The 11,346-nt window shown below is 56.6% G+C and overlaps 1 protein-coding gene across 1 annotated transcript in view; it reads right to left on the reverse strand.

Annotated features, from left to right (window-relative positions):
* Positions 1-3,191: 3,191 nt before the first annotated feature.
* Cpn2 (carboxypeptidase N subunit 2) overlaps positions 3,192-11,346 on the reverse strand; it is a 10,429-nt gene continuing 2,274 nt past the window's right edge. Inside the window, exon 2 of the mRNA XM_004643991.2 lies at positions 3,192-6,790. Coding sequence (XP_004644048.1) covers positions 5,155-6,783 — 1,629 coding nt within the window. The 5' untranslated portion in view covers positions 6,784-6,790 and the 3' untranslated portion in view covers positions 3,192-5,154. The remainder of the gene's footprint in view (positions 6,791-11,346) is intronic.

Raw genomic sequence — 11,346 nt, forward strand, 5'->3', positions numbered from 1 at the left:
CTTGTTCCAAGTAGGTGCTTTAGACCACTGAGCCATCTCTCCAGCCCCTGAATGAATAAAATTTAAAAAAAGACAGTAGCTGTTCATGTCTCTATCGGGAAGGTCTGCTCAGGGCTACAGCACAGGTCTGCACCAGCCCATCTCGAGGTACAGGAGGTCTCGCCTCTCTGTGCATATCTCCGAGGCTGACATTTCTCAAGCTGAGACACAGGCAGGCAGAGGACCACAGGCTATGTGGCAGCCAGGACAGCGTCCCCTAGTGGGGGACAGGAGCCCTGCTTGCACCATCAGTCACAGCAAGGGACCTGCAGCCAGGCAGGCACACCGGACAGCCAGCATGCAGGCTTCTGCCGGGCCCAGCCCCACCTGCACATGATCCCAGCACAGTGTCCTTGCCCAGGCACAGATAGGTTCCCTGGGAACAACCTGCTTCTCGATGTCCCTTACCCTCCCCACCTACATGGTGGGACACTCGTGGGACGGGAAAGCTGTCATCTCCCAAAAGCCACGCCTCCAAGGGGGCCCCAAAGCAGCCTTTGTACCTGCACTGCTGACCAGGTCAGGGTGGACTCCGTCACAAGCACCCCACCCATGGCCACTGGTCTATGGGCTGTCACGGGTCCCAGGCACACACAACTGGACAGCTGGCTCCACTCCTCTCTGGGCAGGGGCTCAGCGTCTCTCTTCCTCCTTGTTTTCACTTCTGTCTTTGTCCTTTAAGGCTTTCTGCTTCCGCTCTTGCTAGTCTGAAAACACCTACAACACACCAGTCGCACTCCCTCTCCCTCTCCCTCCTCTCTCCCGCTTGCCTTAAGCTCTCCTGGTTGAACTTAGGTAAAAGTCCCAGGACTCCACTCAGCTGTCTGAGGCACAAGACAGCACGCGCATCAGTAGCCTCGTGAGGGAATTTCCATCACTTAGCTCTAGGTGAAAAGGAAGGGTCAGCAAAGTGACCGCTAAGCATCCTGGTCTACCAGCCCTCACACCACATCACACCATGGTGTTGAGCCACAGCATGCTGGGGGAGGGGGTGGGGGAGCTTGTAGGATCAATGCCCTACAAGTATTGATAAGAGAGAGTCCCTTAAGGTCAAGGACAGTGGAGGACCCAGGTCCTAGGCCCCCTTGCGGGTATTGTGAGGGCAACTGATGGCACAATATGTCTTATCATAATATTTCTGTTGGTGTTTTGAGACAGGGTCTCACTTTGTAGCCCAGTCTGGCCTTGAATTCACAGCAATCCTTCTGCCTCAGCCTCTCGAGTCTTAGAATGACAGGCCAGTGCCCCCATACTCAGCTGAACAAATTTTCTTTAAAAAATTCTTTTGATTCAGGGTCTCACTACGCAGTTCAGTAGGAATCCTAGTGATCCTTCTGTCTCCGCCTCCCCAGTGCTGGGATTACAGGCATGTGCCACCATGCCTGGTTTCAAGATCCACATGGTACACCCAGTATTCTGGGTCCAGCATGTCATGCAGTACTGGGAATCGAACCCGGGTCCTTGCGTTTGCCAGGCAGGCACTTAGACTGCCGAGCTATCTCCCCAACCCTGAGCAACTCTTGATAGAATTCTAAGAGGGGAGCACAGAGCATTCTCTTCTGGGCCTGGACCCCCCACACACACACCTTGTGCACACAGCCTGGCATGTCTGGTAGACACAGACTCACAGGAGTGGAGCCCAGGCTGCTGTTCTCACGGACCTGGCCTGAACCGTGTTGCTGACTGGTAGCACTTTGAGAAATCACAGGAAGCATGGGCAGGCCAGTGTTGTGCAGGACATACAACACACCTAGGACCATCTGGAGCGCGCCACATTTTCATCCCACCACTTTCCCAATTTTTCCCCCTATGTCCAGGGGACCTGGTCCTTCCTCACTCCCAGGAGACACCAGCACTCTGAGCGTCCCTGGGCCACTGTGAGAGCCATTCTTCAAAGCGGCCACCAGGGGGCGTCCTGAGACCACACTTGGCCAACTGCGGCTTGAGACAGGCGGAAAATGAGGAAAAACTCCGAGTGTCTGACCTTTGCCTTTCCCGCCAGCGTCACTTAGCGCAGGGGATAAGAACATCATCAGGCGAGTGTGACCTGTGGTCCTAAGGCTCTCGGAGTAGTCCTGAGGGCAAACCTGCATGGCGCAGGCCCATCACTCCACGTGGTCTTGGGGCGCCTTTGAGGGACACACATGCCACGCGCGAGGCTGCAGGTGCCAAGTACACTGCTTCACGGTGAGCTCTCCAAAACCAAGAGCATCCTCAGCCAGGTATGGTGGCTCAGTCTTTGCAATCCTGGGAGGCTGAGGCAGGAGGATCACAACCCCATAGCTTAGCATGACCCTGTCCTGAAATACTGGTGGTTTCACCCTGGCACAGTGAGACTTTCCAGCCCCTCAGGCCACACTTCCGGCCCTGGGAAGTGTGTCACCATCGTTGTTACACCGAGTGACTCTGGGAGCAGACCTGAGCGGGTTGGGGCATCTGCTTCTTCTCCTTGCTGTTTGCCTGGTTTTCGTTTTTTGAAATAGGGTCTCACTCTGCAGTCCAGGCTGGCCTGGAACTCACATCAATCCTCTGCTGCAGCCTCCCAAGTGCTGGGATGACCCGTGTGTGCCACCACACCCACCTTAAACCAGAGTCAGTCGGGGCCTCTGGAAGCGGGTTGGTAAAACGCCCCACGGGAGGTGGAGGAGAAGTCGTGATTCCTGTCAGCTGTGGCCCTCGGCCCTCCGTTCCTCTTGTGCTGTCTTCATCCTGGGTCACAGCCTCATGGCGCCCCTCACTCACCCAGGGGAGAGACGAGGTTCCCGTGTCCCCTTCCTGTCTGCCCCCCAACACACACACACACACACACACACACACACACACACACACACACACTTGCAGCTCCCCAGCCAGCTCTTGGGCCCACAGCAGCAGGACTGTGGTCCTCACTAGTGGGCAGCCTCAGGCGCTGCTGCCCAGGACCCCAGCCGACCACACTCGGCACCGCTCAGCTTGCAAGCTCTGCTTTGCTCTCATCTTTCAGTTTTGGTTTCACAAGCACACTCCTGAGGGGCTTGGGCACAGGGGTGGCACCTTTCAAATCCTTTTCCACTCCTCCTTCCCTCCTCTTCTCCTCCCTCCACCTTTCCATCCCTGTCCCTTTTGCCAAAGATCTATTTCCCTGCTTCCTACTATGTTTTTATTTTGTTCTTTAATTTATTTGTGTATTGGGTATCTCATACAAAAGGCAGCCAGGGAAATGCAAGCTTGTGTGTCTGGATTACTTCACTTAAGCTTGCGGGCAAGAGCATCCACTTTCCTGCAGATGATGCGCCTTGTCCTTCCTGCATCACAGGAGTGCCCCACTGTCCCACTGCGGAAATGCACTTTGTCATTCATCTGCCGATGGCCTCAGGGGCTCTTTCTAAGAGTTAGCTGTCATGAATTGAGCTGCAGTACACATGGGCAGACATGGATGACAGTCACCAGATGTCTTTCGCGTTTTAAGGATGATGTCCAGGAGGGAAGTAATGGAATTACTGGGTGGAATGGAATTTCTCCTTGGGGCTTTCTGAGGATTTCCACAGCAGTTGCCTGGTCTCCGGCCTGCCACATTCTGCACGCGTGGCCAGACCTTCTGCCCACCTGTGTGTGGCAAGCTTCCTCCACCGTGTCCCATCGTCTTGGCTATTGCCTCAGTCCTCCCTGCTCCTGGCCCAGCTTGGACCTCCTGGCCAACTGTGGCTGCACAGTGCCCTTGTCCCCCACACTGCAGTCAGCTCCCAGCTCCAGCCCCACTGCAGCCTGGCCCGGGCCCTGCCTTGTGGATCTCGGCCCCCTGCCCAGGCCGCCTGTGCCCTTCCTCTGCGCCTGGCCTCCTTGCCCAACCAAGAAGAATGTGGGTTCCCCGAGCTGCTTGTCACTAGGCCTAGGCCCCCTCTGGGCCCTGGTGCCAGCACACGTGGGCTTCTGTTTTGTGTTTTCTCTCCCAGTGTCTCCCCCAAACCCTGAGCTTCAGGTGGCCCATTGTGCCTCAGGCCATGCCCACCCAGCCTGTTGACCAGGTTACCACCCCAAAATCCAGTGGAGTCCTGTGTTGTGTTCAGTGCAGGGTGGCCAGCAGGGCTGGAGAAGCCAGTAGTGGCCCTCAGGGTGGGGTAGGGGAAGGAAAATGCTTGGTGCAGAGCCTCCAGGTCTAGGGCAGGGACCCAGGAGGAGCAGGGTCAGAGCTCAGTCCAGACACCAGTGGCTGACCTGGAATGTGGGGCTGCCAGGCTGAGCCCCAGGAGGAGATTGGGGACACCAGTGTCCAGGGGCCTTTGGCTCTGGGCTGCATGACATGGGACAGCAGAGACCCTGAGGAGGTCGGGTGCGGGTAGTGGCAGAGGCTGAGGGACAGTGAAGAAGACAGGGCTGGGTCAGGAGCAGTGCCCCGAACGAGTGGGAGCAAGTCTAGCAAAGGAGCCCACAGAATCAGGCTCTAGGAGCAAGCCAGAGCCAGGGCGGGCTGCCCTGCCACCATCGTCCTGTCATCTGGCCCTCGTCCTTCTCAGGGAGCTGCCATCTCGGTGCCCAGCTGGCAAAGCCCTACTGCCCTCTGGGGCCTCAGGTCATGAAGGCCCTTGGTTGGGCAGACCCCCCCCCCAAGACACCAGCTTGCTGTCCTTTCTCCTGAGTGCACCAAGGAGGTGGACACAGTGAAGTCTGTCTCCCCACAAGACACCAGGCCACGGCCCAGCTCCTGGCCCCCGCTGCCTCTGTGGTCCCAGTTTATCCTCTGATCCATTAAAATAAAGAAATTGGAACAGACATCTGGCTTCTGAACTGGGGGTCAAAGGTGAGGGGCCTCTGGGTTTCACAACTGGGATAGTGGGGATCATCTCTCCCAGCTAGGATGCCAAGTGGGGGGACAGTGGACTGGGACAAAATAAGAGGAACTTTGGGGAAAGTGCTCTCTGACCCTGGCACGGCTCTCCGGGGCATTCACAAGGCGCTTGGAGGCCTTGATCATTTCAGATTCCAAGAGGAAAACAGCAAGGGAAAAAGGGAGGGGACCAGCTGCTACCTCCCCAATGCTGGAGGTGTCACCACGTCCCTTGTACCCCAAAAGCCAAAGCTTCCAGCACTCAGCTCCCTCAGACCCCTACCTGCCCAGGCCTCTGGCTCTTTGAGCTCCTAGGGCCCTGCTGCCAGAGGCTCAATTGACACAGTGACCCTCACAGAGCCACAGCTGGACCTCAGGTCCCACCCCTGAGTGGCATTGGGCCTCATGTCCAGGAAGCCCTCGCCCTGCCGGGGAGACAGCTGGACACTAAGCCAGCGACACTGGGCCTCATCACAGGAGAGCACCACGGTGCCCTCGGCATTGCTGTAGGTGCATCTGCTCCAGGCGGCCTTGTCCTCTGCCTCTGAGCCCCAGCCTCCCCCCACCACCCTGTGGTCCAGCCCCAGGTGACCGGAGGCAGGGCACACCAGTTGCTCTTCCTTCAAGGAGGGCATCAGCTGGCCTCGCAGGTAGGCAGGCCCCGCGCAGTAGGCATTGATGTGGAGCAGCGGGTCGCTCCAGACGTGCAGCCAGCTGGAGAGCCAGGCCAGGTGGCAGTCACACTGCCAGGGGTTGCCGTGCAGGGCGAGGTTGAAGAGGTTGTGGTTGGTGCTGAAGAGGCCCTCCGGCAGCGTGCTCAGCTGGTTCTGGGACAGGTTGAGCAGCTCAAGGCTGGACAGGTTGTGGAAGAGGCCAGGCGGCAAGGCCGTCAGGTTGTTGCTGCCCAGGTACAGCTTGACCAGCCCCTGCAGGTCCCGGAAGACCCCAGCGGGGAGCTGCACAATGGCGTTGTGCGAGAGCGTGAGGGACACAAGGCTGGACAGGTTGGTGAAGGCGCCCTCTGCAATCGTCACCAGCTGGTTGTGGGACAGTGACAGGCTGAGCAGGTGCGGTGTGTGGGTAAATAGGTCGGCAGGCAGTGTCCGCAGTGCATTGCCCTGCAAGCTCAGGGAGGTCAGGCTGCCCAGGTCAGAGAAGACAGTGGGCGGCAGGTGGCTGATGGCATTGTGCTGCAACCACAGCCGCTCCAGGCGGAAGAGCCCGGAGAACAGCTCTGGGGGCAGCTCGCGGAGGGCACTGCTGTCCAGGAACAGCTCCTCCAGGCTGCGCAGGGTGGCAAAGATGCCCCGGGGAAGGCCCTGGGACAGCTGGTTGTCACTGAGCCTCAGGAACCGCAGGCCAGACAGTGGGTGCAGTAGCCCGCCTGGGAGCCACTCCAGGTGGTTCTGCCCCAGGTTGAGGGACTTCAGACGCCGCAGGGACCGGAAGATTCCCCAGGGCAGGGTCCGCAGCTGGTTGCCCTGTAGCTGGAGGGACTCCAGGGTGTCCAAGCCGAGGAACAGGTCCTTGGGCAGGGAGTACAGCTTGTCAAAGCTCAGGGTGAGCTGGCCCAGCGAGGTCAGGTTGGCAAAGGTGTTGCCACTGAGGTTGAAGGTGCTGCCAGTGACCTCCAGGTCCCTCAGTTGGCTCAGCCCCACAAAGGCATCAGGTCTGAAACTCCGGAGCTGAGTGTTGAGGAAAACCAACTTGGTGAGGTTGGGGCTGCCGCCAAAGGCCCAGGGTGCCACCTCGGTGAAGGCAGTCTCCACAAAGACGAGGTCTGTGGTGTCCGGTGGGATGTCTGGTGGAATGACAGCCAGCTTGTCATCGGAGCAGAACACCTCGTGCACAAAGCAGTCGCAGCCTAAGGGGCAGGACTGGGACGGCCTGGACAGGAGCAGGAGGGAGGCCCAGCACAGCCAGGCTCCAGCGGGCGTCATCTGGGTCCTCGGAGGAGAGAAAACAGAGAGGGCCTTTACCACGGCAGCACAGCCCAGTGGGTACAGTGGGACACTGAGATCCCAAAGGCAGAAATGGGGTCAGTGTGGTAGTGGGGCTCAGCCCAGCCAGGGGGGCACAGTCAGGGCTGGAGACCAAGGTGTTGTACACGTGCTACACCGCTGAGCCACTCCCTTGGTTCCAGGCTTTTTGTTTCTGTGAATCGAATCCAGGTCCTTTGAACTGAGCTATGTCCTCAACTTATTCATTTATTTATTTACACCAGGGATGGAACTCAAGACCTTGCACATGCCAGTCAGGTGCTTTTGCCACTGAACTGTCTCCCTGGCCCCCCAGCCCATTTATTTACTTATTTATTTAGAGACAGGGTTGCACAAAGTCGCAGGAGCTAGACTCAAACTTGCACTCCTGCCTCGGCCTCCCTGAGTGCTGGGGTTACAACCATATGCTACCATGTCCAGCTTTCCGTGTGCTTAGTTTCTTTTCTCTTATTGCTGAGTCAAAATGCTCAATACTCAAAGTTAAAGAGGGAAAGGTTTACTTAGCTCACAGTTTACAAAGGTTTTAGTCCATAATCCACTGGCTCCCAAGTAGGGTGGCACATGGCAGAGGGACAATCCTTCATGGCATTGGAGGATAGCAAAAGCAGTAAGAGACAAGAAAGAGCAAGCCGCTTTCTGTCCCTTATAGTGTACGCAGGCTACCTGCCCTAGGGCAGGTGTAGCATGCACACCCTTAATCCCAGCATTGGACCATGGATCAGTGACAAACTAGATTCAGCCTCTTCCAAAAAGCCTGCCCCAATGATGGGATAAGGCTTTTTGAGGACATCCAGGCACAAACCATAACACCAGGTATATTTTAGCAGGTGTTTCCATGCCACCTTATAGGGCCTTGCAAGATACTTGAGGACAGACATCCTATAAGCTAGAGGCCATAGCAGGACTCAGAACTAGGTCTCTGGAGCCTCCCATGTTCTTCCCAGAGTGGAGCAGGAAACAGAAAACAGAAAGACAGAGGAGGCCAGTGTTAGGGAGACCCTGCTGTGTGAATAGTCAGGATGGGGTGAGAACGACGGGCAGATCACCCCGGGGCTGGAAACGACTGTCTGACTCCTCCTGAGTTTCCCAGCTGGAACACTCGGGGCCTGCCCCCACTCTGCGCCATCTGCGGGGGTCACGCAGCGTGGTGCCAGGGTTCGGCACCATCACTGTGCCATCCTCTTCCCCAACACAGTGGATTCGGGTCTTTTCCAGTGTTGTTCAAGCAGAGCTGCCCCAGACTCATGGGGATGCCACAGACCAGGGACATCAAGATTTTAGTGCATTAAAAAAAAAAAAAAAGATTTTAGTGCATTAAATACTGATCTTAAAACACAGCTACTGTTTCTCCACAGGCCACAAACGGACAATGACATTTATGAATGCTATTTGCTTATCCCTCAGTGGTCTTGTTATTTGGTGGGGGTGGAGTACTGGATATCAAACTCAGGGCCTTTGGGCTGAGCTATTTTGAGGCAGGGTCTCCCAAAGTCACTACACTGTCCAGGTTGGGCTTGAACTTGCAATCTTCCTGCCTCGGCCTCCCAGATAGCTGCGGTCAGCATGTTGCCCCATGAAATGATTGGAGATGCCACCCTAAAGGGTCAGCTCTCAACAGGGGGCTCCTGGCGTCCTCATGACTGTGCTCATCGACGCAGTTCCAAGAGTTCAAATCCCAAGTCCACATCTTCCAGCCACAAGACCTCAGGCACATTACTGAGCTCACCAATTCCACAATTTCCTTGTGTGTGACACAGGGACAACACCAGCACCTACTCCATTAGGCAAGGCCGAGGGTGCAAGGAGCAGGTGCTGGTGAGGCTTCAGCCTGGGTCTGATAGGGCATGAGCCATCGGTAGGCTAACTATAACCTCCAAGGCTGTGGCCACCACCATCAAAGGAAAGGCTATTTGAGCAGTCATAGAACAAAATATTTGGCTTTGTCAAAAATTAAAAAGGGAGGAAGAGAGGGCACCTGCAGCATAATCCCAATTTTTCTCAGAATTAGCTCTTTCACTGGGTGAGGTGGATTCACACTGGACCTCACCTGGGAGTTGTCCCTCTGCTGCCCCCTGCTGGCAGCCTCCTTCCTCCTGGGACCATGCTTTGATAATCTGTCCCCCAGATCCTGGTAAAACCTAGGACTCCTTGGGCTGGGGAGATAGCTCAGCGGTCTAAGCACCTGCCTGGCAAGTGCATGGACCCGGGTTTGATCTCTGGTACCACATGCTGTGCTGGCCCCTGAAATGCCTGTAATCCCAGAACTGGAGAGGCTGAGAAAAGAGCATCTGAATGAGTTTGAGCTGTGTAGCACAACCCTATATCCAAGAAAGAAAGGGGTGGGGGGGAGAGAGCAAGCAAGTAACTCTGATCCCAAGTGCCCGCCCCTTCAGATGCCCAGCAACGAGGTTCAACTTTTCCAGGAATGCTCTGTGAGAACCAATAAAGAAGGAGCCATTTCTCCCTTAGGAGAATGCATACCTCCCTCGGGCGCCTGCTCACATCCACTGCAGCAGGGGCCGCCAGGCCCTGCCACAGCCCTCCAGGCAGGGAGGCAGTCCTTCCTTCTGCTGGACACTCCAAGGAAGGGTGAGCCCAGGCTAGGGCATCTCTGGGCCAGCAGCTACAGAACTCAGCTTTGGTGGACTGGCCACGAGATTGAATGTGATGAATCTGTACATTTTTAGAAGTTTATTACAGTAAAAGGCACATGCCATGAATCCCCTGAAAATCCTCCCCTCATCTTCACCCTCTTCTGAAGCTGTCCTGGAGTCCTCTTTCCTCAGGATCTTTATGAGGTCTGATCGAAAATCCAGTGACCGCTGTGCGGAGAGCCACCCAGAAGAGGGCAGCTCACAGAGGCCGCAAATGTGTTTTAAATCGATTTGGGACACCGAGGCAGCAAAGACAGCACAACCAAAGATGCTCAGGAAAGAGGACTCCAGAACCGCTGTAGAAAGTGGCAAGGATGATGGGAAAAGAGCGTTGAAGGGAGGGGCACACTTCTGAGGGGCTCAGGGCAGTGACTTGTACTGTAACAATTGTTTCAAAACTCCAAGCACACACATTTTCAGACACACTGCGTCCATGTAGCAGCACAAAGCAATGAGCTGTGCCTGCAGCGGTGCAGGGGACCCCTGTGCACCCCACCTCTGGCCACCACATCAAAATGTCAGGGCTCTGTGGAAGGCCTGGCCCAGGATGCACAAAGAGACCTGTTATCCATCGGGACAGAGCTCTGAGCCTGGGGTGGGGAGGCTCCTGGCCTAGGTGCCCCCTCCAAACAGTATGGCCACCACCGTGTCCCTGAGAAGACTTGAAGTCCAGCCCAGGTGCTTCTGCCAGGAGATGGGGCACAGTGCAAGGGCCAGACCCCAGAGCCTGAGGCTCTGGGAACAGCACCTGCCTGCTGGAGCCACCGCTGACCAGGTCCTCTCTACCACCAGCCTGCACCTTGTTAACCCACCACCATTCGGAAATAACGCACTTTTTTCTCTTTCTGAGCTGGGCTCTTGCTGTGCAGCCCAGGCTAGCCTCGAACTCACGGAGATGCAGTCTCCAGAGTGCTGGGCTGCAGGTGTGCACCCCCGCACCCAGCACAATTTCCACAAGATCCACTCCCAGCCTGCCATTCCAAGCCACATTACTCCAGAGTGACTGAGAGCCAGCACTCTGAAGGCAGACATCTGGGCTCAAATCCTGTCTTTGTCTCCGATTCACTGTGTGGCCTGGGCTGAATTACTTAGCCTCTCTCTGCTTCATTTTTCTCATCTTCAAAGCAGTGAACAGAGCACTGCCTTCCATGCGTGCTTGTTGTAAGAATCAAGTGGGGATATTCTTGGCAAACCCCAAGCCTGGCACAGTGTCACCCAGCCCTGCCAGTGACCCTGACTCTCTCAAGCTCAGCTGCTCCAGCTCTGTCCGGAAGCAGTCATGGAAGTCACAGTGGAAAACCTGGTGAGATCATCACCCACTGCCCTGGGGGCCGTGGCTCGGGCTCCACAGAGCTTGTCCTGTCCCGGAGCTTTCCTTAGAGGAACACAGAGCCAGGCCCCTGGCTACGCACCCTCCACAGCCCCGTCCCCACCACCCTCAGAAGTGCGGGTGGCCCCCCTGCCTGGGGACAGTGGAGGTGGCCTCCTCGGAGGACCACAGCCAGCCAGGCGCTGGTTCACATCTGGGAATAAGACCAGAAAATGCCCACAAAAATGTTCCACCCTCAGCAAGCTGGGGGGAGCCTGGCCTTCTTTGCACTTTTCGAATTTTGCTTTGTTTCTTCCTCTCTTTGGCTGGGTGCAAATGGACTCCTTTCTCTTCTCGGGTGCTCCTGGGCTGCTGCGTTTCTGGGCACACCCGAGGCCAGCCTGTCATCCGCAGCAGAGCCAGACCGCAGCCCTTCCAGGTGGAGGACGGAGCCTGGCCCTGCTGCGCCGGCGTAGGCCTCACAGCACCGCTGGTTTGGCCACCTGGGCCTCAGCTCATCTGGAAGCCAGAGAGGCTGCC

This window comes from Octodon degus, unplaced genomic scaffold (assembly GCF_000260255.1).
Source record: "Octodon degus isolate 3935 unplaced genomic scaffold, OctDeg1.0 scaffold00189, whole genome shotgun sequence".
Classification (NCBI taxonomy): domain Eukaryota; kingdom Metazoa; phylum Chordata; class Mammalia; order Rodentia; family Octodontidae; genus Octodon; species Octodon degus.